General features: G+C 36.9%; 1 protein-coding gene across 1 annotated transcript in view; it reads right to left on the reverse strand.

Moving 5' to 3' along the window:
* The window catches only part of ANTXR2 (ANTXR cell adhesion molecule 2), a 178,143-nt gene that overhangs the window by 128,995 nt on the left and 28,484 nt on the right, over positions 1–20,664 (reverse strand). The window contains exons 8-10 of the mRNA XM_061420583.1: positions 5,487–5,547; positions 3,309–3,407; positions 1,245–1,314 (exon numbers count right to left, since the gene is read on the reverse strand). Of these exons, the coding sequence (XP_061276567.1) occupies positions 1,245–1,314; positions 3,309–3,407; positions 5,487–5,547 (230 nt within the window). The remainder of the gene's footprint in view (positions 1–1,244; positions 1,315–3,308; positions 3,408–5,486; positions 5,548–20,664) is intronic.

Below are 20,664 nucleotides of genomic sequence, written 5' to 3' on the forward strand. Positions count from 1 at the left end.
TACCACTCCAGTTCACTCAGTTGACCAGAACCAATGTCCAATAGATATCCTGCATATTTAAGCACCCACATAATTCAAGTGCTCAAGTCAACTTCAAACTGCTAAAATAATTTTCTTACGTTCCACAAAGGAAAATATAATCCTCCCTCTCTGAACTGTATCCTATTCATTATCCTAAATGTTGAAGAAGACTCTTGAGAGTCCCTTGGACTGCAAGGAGATCCAACCAGTCCATTCTAAAGGAGATCAGCCCTGGGATTTCTTTGGAAGGAATGATGCTAAAGCTGAAACTCCAGTACTTTGGCCACCTCATGTGAAGAGTTGACTCACTGGAAAAGACTCTGATGCTGGGAGGGATTGAGGGCAGGAGGAGAAGAGGACGACAGAGAATGAGATGGCCAGATGGCATCGCTGACTCGATGGACGTGAGTCTGAGTGAACTCCGAGAGTTGGTGATGGACAGGGAGGCCTGGCGTGCTGTGATTCATGGGGTCTCAAAGAGTCGGACACGACTGAGCTACTGAACTGAACTGAACTGAACTGTTGAACAAGAGAACATGTGAACTATTCATGGTCATTTTCTGCACAATAAAGAGAGCAGAGGGAAAAGTCACAGATGAAAATATTAAGATACTGATAAAATTATCTGTGTATTTTAGGTGACTAAAATAATAGCCCTTCCTCTAAACTAAATAGCTTTTAGTTTATCCAGGTATCATGGTTTATTGCCACACCAAAGAACATAAGAATATAGACCTTAACAGGACTGGGACACAACTTAAAGAACAAATATTTCCTAGTCTAAGTTGTGCCTTACTGAGCCACATTCCTTTTGCTCTTCAATCTTAATATTTAAATACTATAGTAATTAGTCAAAATCCCACTTTTGAAATTTGTGTGTGTGTGTGTGTGTGTGTGTGTGTGTAAATTCAATACACTAAAATTCAAAACACTGGCCATGGCTTTACTATTTAAAGACTCTAACAACATATCTCCAACCTACCCAGATAAATATTTATAGAGTCTTTTAATCAATATTTAAGAAACAAGATAAAAAAGACTTTACCAATTTCAAATCTACTAAGAAACATATAAAGTACTAACCAGAGTGATTTGCCTAGGTTTTACCATTCCATGTTCAATCTGTATATCAACAATAGATAAAACAACTACTGCGTATTGGGTCACAATTTCCTTATAATTTGTAGCTAAAAAGTTTTTAAATGTTTTAATGAAGCACTTACTCTCCAACTTCATGCAGGGTAGGAGCAGGACAAAGCATAGAATTCTGTTCCACACTTACTGGCTTTTCATCTAGAAAATAAGATGCCATTGAATTAATAAGGGGCTTTATGTATCTCATGCATTTTTATTAATGATATGAAGAGATACAGCAATCAGTGTTCAAGTGTGGGGCATTAGATACATCAGCATGAAAAAACAAAAAGATACTCATCTAAATAAATAAGAGAAGGAACACAGAATGAAAAATAGAGATTATATGCCTTATTGATATACAGTACTGGTAAATCATAAATTATGATTTTTTATATAACATTCACATATAGTTTGTAGATACTATAAAATTATCACCTTTTCTCCCTCAACTTTGTCAATATATTAGACATTCAAGAAACAATGATATATATTTTAAAAGCAGAATTTTAAAATGATAAAGATAAATATCCAAAGCATAATAAATTTATTTCAAGAGCTTAATAAAATAATTGGGTCTATAACATATAAACAGGCTTCCTAGGTGGCTCAGTGGTAAAGAATACACCTGCCAATGCAGGACATGAGGGTTTGATCCCTGGATCCTCTGAAGATCCTCTGGATAAGGGAATGGCAACCCACTTCGGTACTCTTGCCTGGAAAATTCCACAGACAGAGGAGCCTGGTGGGCTAAAGTCCATGGGGTTGCAAAACAGTCAGACACGACTTAGCAACTAAACAACAACAAATAATACATAAATACATTTTATAGAATACTTAAGTTGCCTTGCAATTTTCATAGATATGAGAAAAATAATCTAGACTATAAATATTCAGAAAAGCTACATGATCAGATAGATAATCTTAGAATGCAAATTATGAAAATACAATCTGACTCAATTTACTCGAGATTTATTTTAGTAAATTTAATCTCATATAGCTAAACATAAAATATGTTTCTATTATAATAAACTCCAACCCATAATCAAAAGAAGTTAGGTAAAGTTAATGCTTAGATATAGATGACTACTAAATAAAAATACTAAAATAATTTTTCCTCTTCAGTTGTAGAACCTACTAACAAGAGAGTTCGTTACAAATATTATTGCCTTTCCTTACCAAAATGATGATTTTAATAGAAAAGATAGGAATTAATGATACCATTTACCATGCTGAGACCCTTAACACTGTAATTCAACAAACATATTGAGCAGTTACTTTGCATGCAGACAAAACTGTGCTAAACGGAGAGTTTATAACAATCAGATAAACAAAATTGTAGATGATCCTTTCAAAAAATATTTCTACCAGAGTTCACAGAGTTGCAGCATCTGCCTTACAGTATAAAATTTTAGAAGACAATATAATCACCAACGAGGAGAAAAGTCTTAAAAGAGACCCAAAAAGCCCAGAATATTAAGATCTATTTATTTAAAGAGAAGTTTTTCTCAGAATAAAGATTAAAAATGTTGCACTCATCTGCTTTTTTGAAAGTCAAGCTAGGCAAAGTGAAATTTAATTCCTTAAATATGATAATCACCAACAAATACTGTACCAGGGAGACATTACAGACATATCTTTAAGGCAAGAAGTCTGTCCTCAGGAAACTGGCTGACAACTTATTTGCAAATTAGACAAAGACAGAAAGTGACAATAAAATGAGGTAATAAGTAGTAAAGTAGTCCAAGACTGGTAGACTTTCAAGCAAGAGTGACAAGAAACAAATGTGGAGAAAGAGACAATTAAATCAGGGGGTGGGTATAGTCCACACAGAGAAAACTGGGTTCAACTCTCAGCTCTGCCCAGTATTAGTTGCGTAATCACAGACAAGTTACATGACTCTTTCAGCCACAAGGCCATAATTTGTATAATGAGGATACTTCAGATACAGTCCAGCATTTAATAAGTTATGAACAACTGTTGCCATTATTAAATAACTATTAAGTAACTATTATTACTACTTGCATTATTATTGCACTTCCTTTCTTTACTGATTAAAAAAAATATAGCACTGCTGGTTTCAGCTGAGAAAAATACTTCATGCTGAAATACTGCACAGATATTAAAGCAATACGGAAATTATGGAGACATACTTATCGTGTATGTTTCATTTACAGTGTAAGTACAGAGAACACTGCCTTTCCGACTCCCCAGGTTGAATCCTCTTCCATTCAAAACAACTTGAAATTCCTCTAGAAGTAAAAGGAAGAATACAAAATGTAAATGCTACTTTTCAAGAACAACAACAAAAAGCATCACTTGAATCAAAAGCATCAAGGTGCAACGAATTTTTTAATACTATTCAGTCAACTAATAACAAAAGACATGGTCTTACTAGTTTTCTTAGACCTTCCAAGGAAATACAGTGGAGATGCCCTTCACTGCCAGGTAGAGATGCATTATTTTACATTTTGAACGAGGTGTTTTCCAATAATAACCAAAAAGAACTGAAGTGTAATTGACCAATAGAATTGAAGCACAACAGTCATCCCAGACAGATACTGTACAAACTTGCCCAAATTCTATCCTGAGGAAAATATCTGTAGGGATGTCTTAGGTACTGAGGTATGAGAATGTGAAGAAGTTAATGCCTCATTTTACCTGGTTCTTAGAACAGTCGCGTGTTGTAATTTCTTTAACCTATGACACCCCATACAGAGGTTCTTCTTTAACAGCTTCTTCACATATCTAATCCTACTTTTAATTTGTTGCATACAGACTTGTAACTCTTCAAAAGTCAGGCATTTTGGACTAATAATAATCTGTGGCCAATTAGTAAAAGAAGTTGATTTGACTCATACTCTGTGTAAGAGGAGCAGTCACTAAATGTTAGAGAGTGAAATAATATGATAGAAGAAAAGTTTAAATGTTTATATCTTTGCTGCTTAGCTGTAAGAAGATATGTCAATTCTTTTAATAGTAATTAACTTTCAATCCTCTTCAGAGACCCCCTACCCAAGATAATCTAACACATATCTAATAATTAACTGTGGAAGAAAATGCTGCCATGCCACTCTTCATTCAGTGTGTTATTGAATATAAGGAATGTTCTTATAAGTTACAATAAAGTGCAAGTGAAATGTAAAATGTGACTCAGAAAAAGAACATGAGCTTTTGGAGTCAGACAGACAAGAATCTAACAGGACATTTACTAATAGCAACTACTGAATATATTTCTGTCTCAGTTTCCCCATCTGTGAATCCAGGATTATAAAACTGCTGAATAGTGTTGTAAGGATTAGGCCAAATTATAAATGCAAAGACCACCATCCCACTCTAGAATGTTCAAATGCACTATTCCTCTTAAACATCTCAGTAATCATTAAGGAAGGGTGGGTCTAAAAGATGCCTGCAATGCAGGAGTCCCTGGTTTGATTCATATGTCAGGAAGATCCCCTGGAGAAGGGATAGGCTACCCACTCCAGTATTCTTGGGCTTCCCTAGCAGCTCAGCCGGTAAAGAATCAGCCTGAAATGCGGGAGACCTGGGTTCAATCCCTGGGTTGGGAAAAATCCCCTAGAAGAGGGCATGGCTACCCACTCAAGTATTCTTGCCTGGAGAATGGCCATGGACAGAGGAGCTTGGCAGGCTACAGTCCATGGGATCGCAAAGAGTCGGACACGACTGAGCGACTAAGAGCACAGAACACTAAAAGATGTAGAACCTCATCCCATGTCCAGCAGGTGGGAGGCCACCAGAGCCAATATTTAACTTTTGAAAGAAAAGTTGGGTTAAAATGAACTCCAGGTTAAAACTTGAAGAAATTATATAGGCCACAGAGAATCCCACTCTCTTTGGGTTGGATGGCTTGAAAGTGCTAAAACCTGAGTCTGTTTTTTAGCACCAGCTGATCAAGCCACCTGCTTCTTTCCTGCCATCCACCGTGAGCTGGCAGGGACGTACTTTGGCCAGGTCATAAGAGCATGGAGCTCAGTCTACAGATACATGCCTGTTTGTATAATCAGATAAAAGAGAAAATTTCCTATTTTATTTTACTTGTCATAAGAAAGGTCTCAAACATGAACTAAATATACAGAAGATTTTAAAAGCCTGTCACACAATATGTTCATTATTTAAAATAACACTCCAATCTTAAAAATTTGAATTTAAAATAGAAATATTTCAAGGAATTATTTAAAAATTCTTGCAGAAAAAGATGCCAAAAAATTAATTTTGCTATTCTCTTTCCAACATGAGTTTCAAATCATATATTTTAACTAGGAAAAAAAGTACAATTTCTTACAAGGTATTTTTAAATTCAAACTACTTACGCCCCACACAGACACTCGAGGGCCGCAATTCCAGGATTTCAGTGCATGACTGAGCTAGTATCTAAAAAGGAAATAAAAAAGAAGACCAAGATATGTAACTTAATCATAATATGCAAAATGAATCATAAGATTACTAATAATCTGCAGTCCTCCCTTTACAATAAATGGCAGAGAAAAATTATTAGCCACATATACAGCTACCAAGCTCTTATGAAATTTCTGTGTCATCTTCTAGTATATATTTCAAGACTGCATTCTGTAGGAATGCTTATTTGATTAGAATAAATACAGATAAGCACAGATAAAAGGAGTTGTTGCTCTAAAGTCTGGGAGCCTTGGATATGAAAAGATAACTAAAATTTCTCAATAGCCATAAAATCAACGCTAACTTTCCCATCAAGCAAAAACAAGATAGCAAAATCAGACCTCCTATTTAATTATGCTAATTTAACATTTTCTATTAAAAGATTCAACATAATATCAATAAATAAACACTTCTTTATTTGACTCTGGCATTTCTATTCAATTTCTCTGCCTCAATTCCCATGGATGCTAATCCTCCTTATATGCATCAAACATTACACTTGCAGAACACAGGCCCCTTGTATGAGCCAAATATTATTCTCAAAAGCACAGACTCTCTACTCTAGCATTCCCAGAGCACAGGAACAGAACAGCTCTTCTTAGCGTGATCTGAGAGACAGAAACCACCATACAAGGCACAAGGCTACAAGTGAAAAACAACAGTGATGAAATAAGCTGCTCCTCATGGACTCAACAATCCTGTCTTTATTTTTAGAACTGCTCTGCACTACATTAGCAAAGGCAGACAAGTTCCAGATGATCTTTGAAAGACATTCCTTTCTTGCTGGAAGTTAAGGACAGACGATGTACAGTAGTTTCTAGCGTCTCCTGTTCATAACTAAAACAGGAAGGAAGGACTGTGGCAGGATACAGAAATGCTTTCCCTGCTTTCTTTAATAACAGTAGAAATATAAACTGTCAGACTCTAAAAATCAGCGGGTCAAATCATGGGATTTTTGTTGCTGAATATGCCCCTCGGAAAGAGGGTACATTTGTACTTTTTAGGGTCATTTCCCAGAGAATCCACTTTTCACATACTGATTGAGGAGTAAAATACTATAACTGAGAAATTCTGAGTGAGATCTATTTAAACTCCGAAATGATCAAAGAGATTCCACCGTCACCCAAAGACTGTCAGGGCCTCAACAACTCTTGGTCTGCTATTCTATCTCTGATAATCAGCACTCACTCCTTTGAAGAGCAAGTACCTTTGTTCATTTAAGAATTGAGGATCACTCTCAAAAGTTAATGTGCCCTCTTGGAAAGAAAGAATCTCAAATCACTAACATCTTTAAACTGTTTGACATAATTCAGATAACAAGACTCTGAAGGGAATAGAATACAAAAGTTTTGCCAAAAGAGTAAGAAGCTAAAAAGCTTCCAGTTAACAAAATAGGTGCATTATTGCTCCAGGTTTGACCAGTCTGAGATAAAAGTGAGAACTGAGCCATGAAAATGGAAGGTCAAAAGAAAGCATCAGTTCAGTTCAGTTCAGTTCAGTCACTCAGTCGTGTCCGACTCTTTGCAACCCCATGAATTGCAGCACGCCAGGCCTCCCTGTCCATTACCAACTCCCGGAGTTCACTCAGACTCACGTCCATCAAGTCAGTGATGCCATCCAGCCATCTCATCCTCTGTCGTCCCCTTCTCCTCCTGCCCGCAATCCCTCCCAGCATCAGAGTCTTTTCCAATGAGTCAACTCTTCACATGAGGTAGCCAAAGTACTGGAGTTTCAGCTTTAGCATCATTCCTTCCAAAGACAGCATAAACCCCCCAAATCTATTTTGGCTGGCAACAATTCTTCAAAGAATTTACTTGAAACTAAATCCTATTGAGAAGACTGACTGATCTTAGAGCTGATAATCCTTTTACTATTCTAGTTATTTTAGGCACACCTTTATAAGCATTACAGAAAAATGTTTTGAGTGTTGAATCACCCCCTCTATTAGAACACAAACTCTTAGAGCATAGACATGGGATCTCATACTGTGCAAGCCTTCCAGGAGGACCACATTGTTTTGTACTCACAGTACAACCAAAAAAAAAAAAAAAAACTGCTTAGAGAATAAAGACCAAACGTACTGATTAATGAGAATACTAAAAATGTCTAGTAAGCAAATCAACAATCATAAAAGGACTAAGATAAAGCACAATAAAGTGAATTTATGTTTTTACATAAATGAGATGCCAATGTTGGAAAATAATGTCTCTGCCTACATGTCTTCCTGAGGGAGGTCTGTCCCTCTGTGACTGTTTTTCTTAGTTTCTTTCCGTCCTGTATTTGTGAACCACAGGGTTGTTAAAGGTTTTTAACCAACAGTTGAGCCCACAGGGTACAGATTGGGTTGGAGGTAAAAGTGTGACCTTCCAGTGGGGAGAGGTCTGGGCAGAGAGGTTGATGGTATATCCAAGACTGTCTGCAAGACCTGTGTTTATAAATCAGTAAAAAAAAATCTATAATAAAAAAAGAGGCCGAAAGATATAGAATTCTAAATTCTGTTACTTTGTGTAAAAGATCTATGTTTCAGCTCATTATCCCAAATTGTGAAATGCCTAAAGATGGTTTGATATATTTAATCTCTATAATAACAGTCATTGTCCTTTCTCATTATCAAAACTTTCTGTCCTATTTAAAATGTATTTGTTTTGAATGCTGCCTTTGAAAGGTATGATAGGACTTCCCAGTGCAGGGGACAGGGGTTTGAACCCTGGTCCGGGAAGAGTCCACATCCCGTGCAGCAACTAAGCCGGTGTGTTACAACTACCGAGCCTGTGCTCTAGAGTCGGCAGGCTGCAATCACTCAGACCAAGTTCTGCAACTCCTGAAGCCCATGCACCTAGAGACCATGCTCCCCAACAGGAGAAGCCACTACGATGAGAAGCCCACACACCACAACAGATTGCCTCTGTTCACTGCAACTAGAGAAAGCACTCATGTGGCAAAAAAGACCCAGCACAACTATAAATAAATAAAATTACTGTAAAAATGTAAGGTAAAAAGCCTGAAACACATTATCACAAGAAAATGAAAATCCAAGTAATCCCCCTCTTCTGAGTTGTTTGGAATAAAACTACAGGGAGAACAAGAGCATTCAGCCTTACAGATTATAATTACTTATTTTCTGTTGTTTCTAACTGGTTGCATACAATTTTGATATGTTATTTGCACTATTTGGACCATCAGAATACTCTCAATAGTTCAATGAACACTATTCAGTGTAAACATGGATACATGGAATTTCTCTATTTGGCAAGGGAGTAGGGTAGGATAAGATAAGGTTATTTACGCCCTCCTCTGAGTTGGTTTCAGTGAGCCGAAAGACAGGATGTAGCCTTAGGGGTCAACTCCGACCACACTGCCAGCTGGCCTCTTACAGATGTTTGGCAGGAGATGAAAGTAGATTCCATTGTGCTGTCCCTTGCCTGAAGTTGAACTTGAATGAAGTACCAGAATAGTGTTTCACCCTGGGTATTCCAGGCATAGTCCAAATTAATTTCAATTGACTCTGCATCTAGCATCATGTACTTAGGTTGCAGGATTTCACTAGAGGTCAGATTTGCATACAGAGCAACAAGGGGGCAGACATGTACATTGGAGCTAGAATTGGCAAGACTTATGGCCATGTAAGAACCACTGCTAAGTCAGAGACACAACTCTTCCAAGAATCCCAGTGGCCACAAGGCAATTTCTTATCTTGCTTATCCATAGTGTTAGGATCAGATCTTTAAAAGTATTGAATAATAACTACGTAAATTAACAGTATTAATCTAGGAAACATTTACAGCAGAAATAACCAGAAAGCATCAGACTTGATTTCTTCTTTCTTAGCTATTTTAAGATACATATGAAACCACATTTTGATTGAGATCTGTAAGTTCCTGAATATGTTTACATAATGAATACATGCTATAATAACAAATATCGAATATGTAGGAAGTAGTGTAAATCATATTATAGCCCCCAAAACTGCATACAATGAATATAGCTTTGGCCTTTTTCTCCTGGCATTGAAGATAAAATGAGATTAATTAGTGGAGAATTGTAGTTGGGCTGCATCCAAGATAAAATTTAGCATGAAATTAGTTAAGATGAGGTAACAAAGTCAAAATATTACTCAGCACCTACAGTGTCTTGGAAGTTTATACTGAATTTGGGAGCAATATCTAGGTCTAATGATTTGAAGACCAAACATCCAGTTTAAATAAACAAACAAAAGCCCACTTCCTACAACTAATATACATCAAGACAGATTTTTTAAATCTATATTTTTTCCAATTTCTAAATGGTAATGGTAAGGATACTATATTTAGAAAATAGAATACAGCCCATTCCACATGAAACTAGGCAAACACTTTTTTTAATGAATGATAACACCTCCTATTTAAAACCAATCTAATATAAAAAGTATACAGCACAATGTTATAAACAGCAGCTGCTCAGTTAATATTTATTGAATTAACTGAGTAAATGCAAAACTTTCTAGTAAAAAACAAGCATCTTGACTATAAGACAAATAAACAGGGTGTGTAACAATGGACAGTTAAACATATTTAAAATTAAAGAGCTTTTCAAATCACATCTTTGGTCACATACAAGGAAAGGAAAACTTATTTGTATAGTTTAAATTGTGGTAACCAATGGCACTAATAAGGCATTAAGCCAAACACAAAAAAGAAAGAAATTTAAGATACGCACCTTCTTTTAAAAAGAGGGTTAATTTTTAGATAGGATATGTGGAAGAGAAAAATGAGATTAAATCCCATTGAATGGTTTCCTCTGTGACTTCCTTTTTAAAGGTCAGTTCTAAATAAAAAAAATTTTCCCCCAAACTGGATTATTTCTTCACCCTTAAATTCAATATGCTACCCAAACATCTCGAACATTTTCAACGTTATTCAAAATTCAAAATATTTATTCAAGCAATAATTTTCTAATACTGACTTTGAGTAAATAACATCACATACAACAGAACATTATAGATAATTTACAAGTACCCTCAGTGTATCCTTAACAAATAGAAACTGTTAATTTGCATGACATACAGCATGCCAGAAAATATCAGTAAGGATAATAAAAAGGTCTGAAAAATATAATCTGTTTTTTTCTGACTCACTGAGAGTCTTTAAGCACAGCAGGAGTTCATCCCAAATATGAAGGAGTCCAAGTTTAAATCTCATAAGGAAAAATCAGTGAAGAATATTAGTTCCCAAAAAGAGTTCCCCCAAAAATAAAGCTTTAGTAATTAGCTACACATGTACACAAAATAAGCAACTAAAACAAATGGAAAGATGTTTCTCACAATCTTTTCTTGTTTGCTTTTTACCTTTTAATATTTAGATACAATTTTTATTTTCTCTCTAGCTGTAAAACATCCTACCAAATATATTTTTCTTTAAGAGGTAAGGATTCAATGAAAACAATTATAACTTGTAGTCACATGTTTGGTTGTGTTTGTTTTCTTTTAATGCTTGGAGCTTCAAAATGCCAGTTGCTCAATACAGCATGACCCATTTCTAAATATGGATTCTTTCTCCCTTTGGGTAATATAAGCACAAGTGATAAATTCTAAACAAACTTCTACTCTAATAAATCTAGGGAAGAATGTAAGTTACAATCATTGCCTTCTACTCTTCTCTGCTCCAAACATAACAGATGAGCGGTTCTGAGTATAATGTTAGTAAAATTATGCCCATATCACAAATTGTGAAACAAAACACTGAAATGACATTTAAAGTTCTTCCTCCTGTTATAATTGTAATTTTCATAACAAATCATATTAGCAGGTCTTCCTTTCTCACTATAACATAAAAATATGCCCCAAACTGGATTGTGATACAAAACAAAAATTTATATGCCTCTCCTTCTTTTTCTTTTGTTCAGCACAAACTCAGAATAATCATTTAATGCTTTCTTAATGGATGAACAACAGACTTTACATTAAAAGTGCATTAAAATTATGGGATTTACACTGATGGTACATTTAATCATAAATCTTACCATTTTATCCCCCTTTTCAATGTCCTACTTAACCGAATTTACTTTCACAAACAAGTGAGCCTCTAAAAGTTTATCTTGTTTTGCAGCCCAAAAGATTAATGTTAAGAAATAAACATTTGACACTTAACTTTGGCAATGCAACCTAATACTACCACTGAAGTTTTCTCACAAAATATCACAGTTGTAATCATTTATCAAAAATGGATTTTATTTCCTTATACTACAATCCCCACCAAATAATGAAAAAGGAAAGAATAATATTAAGTAAAATTATCATGCAAATACAAATAGACCATTGGACAAAAGATGTCAAGATTATAAAATTTCAGTAAATTAAATGAGTATTTTAAAGTGAACTTTCTATTGGTATTTTTTAGTTAATTGGAATTAGGAAGAAATGAAGTACCTTATTAGAATATGTGAAAAATATTTTAAATATATTTTAATATAGTGGACTGTCATAGCTATTGATTTTTCTTCCCTATCCTTAACATTTTTTCATCCTTACATATCTATAAACAGTGTTGCCTTTCTACTGGGAAAATTGTTCTTTATTCCATGTGGTTCCGGTGAGGCTGTCAATCATGATACCTTCTCTTTCCGCACCTTGTTCCCAACCTTCCACCATGGGAGTGAGCATGTTATTCAGGCTGGTCCAAATATGTCTGTTGACTATGTTATCTGTTATAAGAATGAGCACTTGACCCAGCTGAGTCAATCAGAGTCCTTAACTGGGATAGAATAATCTGATGCTGAGACAATGGGCTTGCTAATTGAGGCCCATGGAAGCTGAAACCTTTGGCAATTAACTTTCCTCTGATGATCAACAAAGCAAGGAGTGAATGAGGCAAACAGATGCTGCTGCTGCTAAGTCGCTTCACTCATGTCTGACTCTGTGCGACCTCATAGATGGCAGCCCACTAGGCTCCCCCATCCCTGGGATTCTCCAGGCAAGAACACTGGAGCGGGCTGCCAATCCTTTCTCCAATGCATGAAAATGAAAAGTGAAAGTGAAGTCGCTCAATCCGACCCTTAGCGACCCCATGGACTGCAGCCTACCAGGCTCCTCTGTCCATGGGATTTTCTAGGCAAGAGTACTGGAGTGGGTTGCCACTGCCTTCTCCAGAGACAAACAGAATCATAGGCAAAACTTAGAAAGGGAGAAGACCTTAGGAGTGGATTGGTACCCTGGATCCAACAGCACCTGGGGTAATTTCCTCCTCTGGACCACCAGTTATTTAGATAAGCCAATAACTTTCTTTTCCTTTCCCTTAAGCTACTATACACTTGGTTTTCGTCACTTGTAACCAAAAGTCTTAATACAGCAGAATATAAACAAAAGGATGAAATAATGCAGAATCAAAAGACAATTCAAAATATTCTCTGGTTAAAAAAAAAAGATGAGTTGATTTTTCTGATGCTTAAATACACCATAACTATATTATAAAAATATTTTCAAGGAGCATAGATTTTATTTATTCATTCACTGATAAATGGGAATTGGGCAGTGTCTACTTACCCAATACTGTATTAGGTACTAGACAAAAAAAAGGAGGCAGAGGGAAATACAGTCCCAACATTTCTATCATTAATGTGAAGGATGTTATGAAAAGAGACACCTCATCTACATTTAATACTAACGATTCTTGGATAAACTGAAGCCCAGGAGAATCTGGCATACAGTGGGCCTCACATTACAGCCTGTCCCTTTTTAAAGGGAGTCCTAGAAACTGACTTCCAATTTTGCATAAGTTGTACCAGTTCAGGTTGTTTTCCTATGAATATATCTTCATAGTTAGCTCAGACTTTAGGTTTTTCATCCGGCCATGATTTTATAAATAGAGATTCCACAATTAAGCAGTCAACATCTGTAGTGGAACCTGCCAAAAGTATTTAAGCTAAAGTCTTATCGGGTAGTCTATTAGGCATCCGCTTCGATTTTCCTGTAGAGAAAATGATTTTGCAATGTCTTCTCATTCCATTCAAACATAGTTCAGACAGCTTTCTTAGATACTTTTTAAAAATAACAATAACAACAACAGATATGGCTGAGAAAAACAACTTGGCTCCAAAGGTCAAATGAAGCTTATATTCCCCGCACTAGGAATGAAGTCACCTTTTGAAATGTATATTGCACTTTTTTCCCTTTATAAACAATCTATTACAGTTTCATTTAAATTTTCTACACGTCTGAGTGACCATGTTCTTCCTGTTTAGGCTCTCTTATTTTCCCATTATGTACTTAGGAACTTTAGCATTTGCTGCCATCACCTAGGATGTAGTGTTCTTAATTCTTCTGGATCAGGCATTATTTATAAAGCCAGCTCCACAACTGATTCATCTCTTCTGCTTAATACTTTCTGAGGTACTGTATCAAAAAAATTTGTGGAACCAACTGCAAATAAAAAGACATCTCATGGCCTTGTTTTTAGAGGAAAAAAAAGGGCGGGGAGGGAGGTTTTGCACAGATTATTTTGCTTTTTATTCTTCCCCTATTATTCACTAATCATGGTTTTGTTCTATTTTCAATGTTCTCTTCCCCAGCACTGCATAATGAAACACTGCATTGGAAAGTACGTGGTATTCACAGGCTAGTCTGACCTATCCTAGTTTGAATAAACTTTCATCTTCAAATAAAAGTTCTATAATTGCCTTTCCAATAAGCCAAAAATAAATATGTAACATTCTAAGATTTTAAAGTTAACCTAAAGTGAAAAACAGAATAAAATCCTTGTGTCTGTGGCCAGTAGGAGAGTAGATATATCAAGAGGCTGGAGAACGACTCAAGTCTACAGTTTTCTGGCTTGAACATTTCTCTGGATTTCCACTTCCCTCAGTGACATTCCCCACTGGGATTTCTTCCCAGGCCCAATTTCACTCTGTCCTCTAACACTCTGGCCCTTCTGTGAAAACAATTTTCACTTTCAATGCTTCTAGACGCTCGGCCACATTATCAGGAGTGGAAGTTGTATTTGACTCCCCCCTCTGTCCTTTTCATCCTATATCCAGTGAGCTCCCAGGTTCTATTAATTTTTTAAAGCTTCCCACGTTTACCATTTTATTTCTAGTTTCACTGCCATCACAGTTTTAACAGCAGCAACTAATTGCCAGGTAACATTCATTGGAGTCTTCAGAGCCTGGCTCAGAAAGAGCCAACAGTTTCATACCTAGTGGTTCAGCCCCACCTTGTTCCTGACATAGTTCTGACCAGGCCGTGAATCTATCAGGCACTTCCCTTGACATCCTTGACCTAGTTTTATTGGGAAAGACCTACAATCCCAGTGCCTGAAATAAGCCCTAAGGACCTGTGCTCCTTAACCAAGTAAGGTTTCTACTCTGAATCACTAAATAGCACCATGAGTTCCCCAACAAGAATGGAGAATCTTGAAGTTCTACATAGCTTTTGTCATGGGGATTCTGAATCTACTTTTTCAGCTGTTCCCTGGGTCCTAGACCTGTGCTCACTGAGTCATGTCTGATTCTTTGTTTAGCTTGCTAGGCTCCTCTGTCCACGGGATTTCCCAGGCAAGAATACTGGCTGTGCTGAGTTGCTTCAGTCGTGTCTGACCCTCTGCAACCCTATGCACTATAGCCTGCCAGGCTCCTCAGTCCAAGGGATTCTCCAGGCATGAATACTGGAGTGGGTTTCCATGCCCTCCTCCAGCAGATTTTCCCTACCCAGGGATCAAATCCAAGTCTCTTGTCTCTCCTGCACTGACAGGTGAGTTCTTTACCACTGGGAAGCGCCACCTGGGAAGCCAAGAATACTGGAATGGGGTGCCATTTCCTACGCCAGGGGATCTTCCCGACCCAGGGATCAAACCCACATTTCTTGCAATTCCTGCACTGGCAGGCAGGTTCTTTGCCACTAGTGCCACCTGGGAAACCCTAGACCTGAATCCTGAGAATTCAGAACTATGGCACAGTCAGATCTTGACTTTGGGAAGCTATACCATCTTGAAGTCCTTGTTGTTTTGACCCTTTGCTAGATGTGATCCTTGCACATCTAATACCACTCCTCTTTAGATCTAAAGTCATTGATCACTTAGAACACTGACAATCTCTCTAAGTGGACTGCCCTACAGAAGGATCAATAACTCCATCCCACATGGTCCTAGCTTCTTGCCATTCCTAGTTTCCTATCACATGCTTTAAAATCCAGCCCTTCTGAGTTAGATCATTCTTAATCATTATCTCATGTAATTCACAAAACAACTGAATGACATAGACGTCATTATCCTCATTTGAGTAATGAGAAAGATTACATTATAGAACATTATAAAGATTACATTATAGGACACACAGAAGGTCACATGGCTAGACACAGGCAGAGCTGGAACTCACACTCAGGTCTTCCTGTTTCCAGTCTCATTTTGTCTTCTCTATACTGGGTTTCCTGACACCGTGTCTCACAAGCATTACTGCAAGAGACTTATAATACAGCTTTTCATCTTCCAAATCATCCCATATATTACCACAGGAATATCCTACCTGAATTTCCACTGCTTTCTTATAAATTTCAGGCTCTAAATGAACTTTCCATGGTTCCTCAATTATTTATGCAAAAAGTGCCAATTCACCAGCCAAACATTGGATGATCTCCATAATCTGGATCTAGCCTACCTATCAATGTTTATCCCTGACATCACGCCATAATCCAGGCCAAACTCTCCTGTGCTTCAGCCACTCAGCCTAAGTTGTTTCTGAGGTTCTAATTAATTCTATTAATTAATTAATCATTCCAATTGTCAGTGCAGTTCAGATCCCACCATAAAGAGCCTCCCATGACTTTACATAACCCAACTTATTTCACCCTTCTGTCAATTTTAATCATATTGGCATTTTACCACAAATTGCATTATAGAATTACTTTTATCATACAGGGTGACTCACTGAAATTTCCCTTTTCCAAATTCTCATACTTTATAATTCTTGGAGGGCGCCACCATAATCCAAAAACCTGAATTGTCACTCTCCAGCCCCTTTAGGACAGAGAATTTGTCTTATTTAAGTTTGTGTCCCCTCTTCCAAGCTTAACACGATGCCCTAACATAAAGAATACATTAGATTTAGGAGAAGAAGGGTGAAAAAGACAAAAAATTTTTCACTAGTACCACCTGGAGGTAATGAATTCTAAACCTTTATATATGTTAATTAAGAGTGGAGGTTAAACCAATGGTATAAAAAATGTTATGCAAAAAAAAAAAAAAAAGTTATGTATCATTTCCCTGGATAGAAATCCAAAAATTTTGATGATGCATTTCCCTCCAAATTAAGATAGAACATTAAAATGATTTTCTGAATCAAATTTTAGAAAATTTGTTATTTGTTAATATGTTCATAACAAAGGCCTTTTACAGTTCCTTGTTTTCGAGGTTATAAAAGTTATAACTACTACTGTGTTTCTTCTTTTTATAAAAACTATAAAGAAAACTGTTAGAACTTTTTCCAGAGTGATTAAATTGTTGGAGTCGCTCCAATAATACATGAAACTTCCTGTTGTTCTACATCCTCACCAACATTTGCGTTGTCAGTCTTTTAAACTTTATCCATTTTGGTGGGAATGTAGTGGTATCTTCTTGTGATTTTAAACTACGCCTCCTTGATGACTAATGATGCTTAAAAAAATTCTTTTTATGTGCACATTACACAACTAAACATATGGCTATCCTATAGGCAGGTCAGAAACTTCACTCCTAGGTATTTGCCTGAGAAAAATGAAAATATGTGCCCACAAAAAGAATTCTACATGAATGTTATCAGCAGCTTGATTCACAATACCCCCAAACAGAAACAGTTTAGGTGTCTATCTATAGGAGAACAATTTAGTAAGCTGTGCTACAGTCATACAATGGAATAAAAAGTAATAAACTCCAAGTGTACATAATGGGCAGATGAATCTCAGAAATACTCTGCTAAGTGAAAGGAGCCTTATATAGATGAGTATATACTATATGATTTCATTTATATGAAGTTCTACAACAGGCTTAACTAAACTCTGCTGGAAAAAAAATAGAACAGCAGCTGCCTCGGGGGTGGAGAGGGCAAAGACTGACTAAGAGGAACCATGAAGGAACTTTCTAGGATGAAAGTAATGTTCTATATCTTGATCGGGCTTTTGAACACAAGTACATGCCTTTGTCAGAACTCACTGAATGCGTAAGATTTGTGTAGTTTATTTCATGCAATTGTTTCTTTACACTGTATATAAATTAACATTAAAAATTGTAGACAAATGAAAAAAAAACTATAATGAAGGCTCCAAAATTAAACTCCTATCCTTGCTGATTAAGAAGTCAATTATAAACAAACTATACATTAACAAAAGGTGATATCTTATATAATAAGGGAACCAGGCCAATTAAGTCATTGGATTTTGGTGGGCAGGGAAAGGAGGAAAAGTAAACAAGAAATTCATGTTATCAATTTTTCTCACATAAAGATTAACTTCATGGAAATTAATATACTGACAATTAATAAGTCCAGATGGATTTAAATAAATTCTACAGGAAAAATAAATTATCAATCCATTTAGCGAATATTCTGCCTTCAGTGCACCAAACATTTAAACAATTTAAATTTTCTGATTTCTTCCATTTAATTAGTGTTGGTGGCTCAGTCATGTCTGACTCCTTGAGACCCCATGGACTGTAGCCCACCAGGCTCCTCTGTCCATGGAATTCTCTAGGCAAGAATACTGGCGTGGGTTGCGATTTCCTCCCCTAAGGGATCTTCCCTACCCAGGGATCAAACCCACATCTTTCATGTCTCCTGCTCCGCTTTGTGTAAAACATTCCACAGTAGAGTGTAATCTGTTAGTTTGGTAAACCATAAAGAACAGACAGAAATTCTCTTCTCTCTGTTCTGTACCCTGAAATAGATACATTATATTTATTTTAAATACCATATACAATTTTTAAAGATAAGATGGTATTCTAAATATAAAGGATAATTCAAATTTGAGGCCAATATACAGCTTTTGTATATTATCAGAGGTGGTGCAGTCTCTGCCTTGAAGAGACAGAAAGTACTTTAATTGTTTTAAGTTTCTACAAAACAGGCATAAATCCCAAGTTTACCATCATGATGATAAAAATCTCAACCATTAGTGTGAGCAACTTTGATTGCAATGCTCTGTCTACATGCCTCCTCTGCCAAGTCACCACCAAGGTTTCCCCAGATGCTGACTTCCCTGAGGATCACTTACTCCTCCTTTGGTGACAAAAGAGCTGAAGTTTAACTACAATGAGATGATAACTATATCCATCAGCTCCCTCCAGATGAAACACAAGAGGCTTCGTTCATGATTGGTGGCTAAAATAACCCAAATTTTTCTAACTTCAAGCTAAGTCTTTCGACATAACTTTGTTGTTGTTCAGTCACTAAGTCACGTCTGACTCTGCAACCCGATGGACTGTAACACACCAGGCTCCTCTGTCTTCCATTGTTTTCCAGATTTTGCTCAAATTCATGTCCAGGGAGTTGGTGATGCTATCTAACCATCTCATCTTCTGCCATCCTGTTCTTTTGCCTTCGATCTTTCTCAGTATTTTTGGTATTTTCCAATAAGCTGGCTCTTCCCATCAGGTGGCCAAAGTACTGGAGCTTCAGCTTCAGCATCAGTATTTCCAATGAATATTCAGGGTTGATTTCCTTTAGAACTGAGTGGTTTGATCTTCTTGCAGTCCAACAGACTCTCAAGAGTCTTGTCTAGCACCACAATTTGAAAGCATCAATTCTTCAGTGCTCAGCCTTCTTCATGGTCCAACTCTCACATCCATACATGATTACTGGAAAAACCAGAGCTTTAACTATATGCACCTTTGTCAGCAAATTGAAGTCTGCTTTTTAATATTCTGTCTAGGTCTGTCACATCTTTCCTTGCAAGGAGAAAGCATCTTTTAATTTCATGGCAGCAGTCATTGTCTATTGTGATTTTGGAATCCAAGAAAAGAAAACCTGTCATTGCTTCCACTTTTTCCCCTTCTATTTGCCATGAAGTAATGGGACCAGGGGGCTTCCCAGGTGGTCCTAGTGGTAAAAGAACCCGACTGTCAATGCAGAAGACCTAAGAAACACAGGTTCGATCCCTGGGTCGGGAAGATCTCCTGGAGAAGGAAATGGCAGCCCACTCCAGTGTTCTTGCCTGGAGAATCCCATGGACAGAGGAGCCTGGCAGGCTACACTCCATAGGGTCACAAAGAGTTGGACATGACTGAAGCAACTTAGCAAGCATGCACATGCATATACAATGGGACCAGATGTCACAATCTCAGTATTCTGAAACTCTTGGCTGAGTTTCAAGCCAACTTTTTCGCTCTTCTCTTTCAACCTCATCAAGAGGCTCTTTAATTGCTTTTTACTTTCTGCCACTAGAGTGGTATCATCTGCATATCTGAGGTTGTTAATATTTCTCTCAGCAATCTGGATTCCAGCTTGTGATTCATCCAGCCCAGCATTAAGCAAAATGTACTCTGCATATAAGTTAAATAAGCAGGGTGACAATATACAGCCTTGACATACTTCTTTCCCAATTTGGAACCAGTCAATTGTTCCATTTCCGTTCCTAACTGTTGCTTCTTGAGTGACATACAGGTTTCTCAGAAGACAGGTAAGGTTGCCTGGTACTCCCATATCTTTTAAGAATTTTCCACAGTTTGTTGCAATCCACACAGTCAAAGGCTTCAGTGTACTCAATGAAGCAGAAGTAGACATTTTTCTGGAATTCTCTTGCTTTCTTCATGATTCAACAAACGTTGGCAATTTGATCTCTGGTTCCTCTGCCTTTTCTAAACTCAGCTTTTATATCCGGAAGTTCTCGGTTCACAAACTGTCGAAGCCTAGCTTGAAGGATTTTGAGCATTGCCTTGATGACATGTGAAATGAACACAATTGTATGGTAATTTGAACATTCTTTTGCATTGTCCTTCTTTGGGATTGGAAGAAAAACTGATCTTTTCCAGTTTTGTGGCCACTGCTGAGTTTTCCAAATTTGCTGACCTATTGAGTGCCACACTTTAACAGCATCATCTTTTAGAACATGAAATAGCTCAGTCGGAATTCCATCACCTCCACTAGCTTTGTTCATAGTAATGT

The sequence above is a fragment of the Bos javanicus genome, chromosome 6 (assembly GCF_032452875.1).
Source record: "Bos javanicus breed banteng chromosome 6, ARS-OSU_banteng_1.0, whole genome shotgun sequence".
Taxonomy (NCBI): Eukaryota; Metazoa; Chordata; class Mammalia; order Artiodactyla; family Bovidae; genus Bos; species Bos javanicus.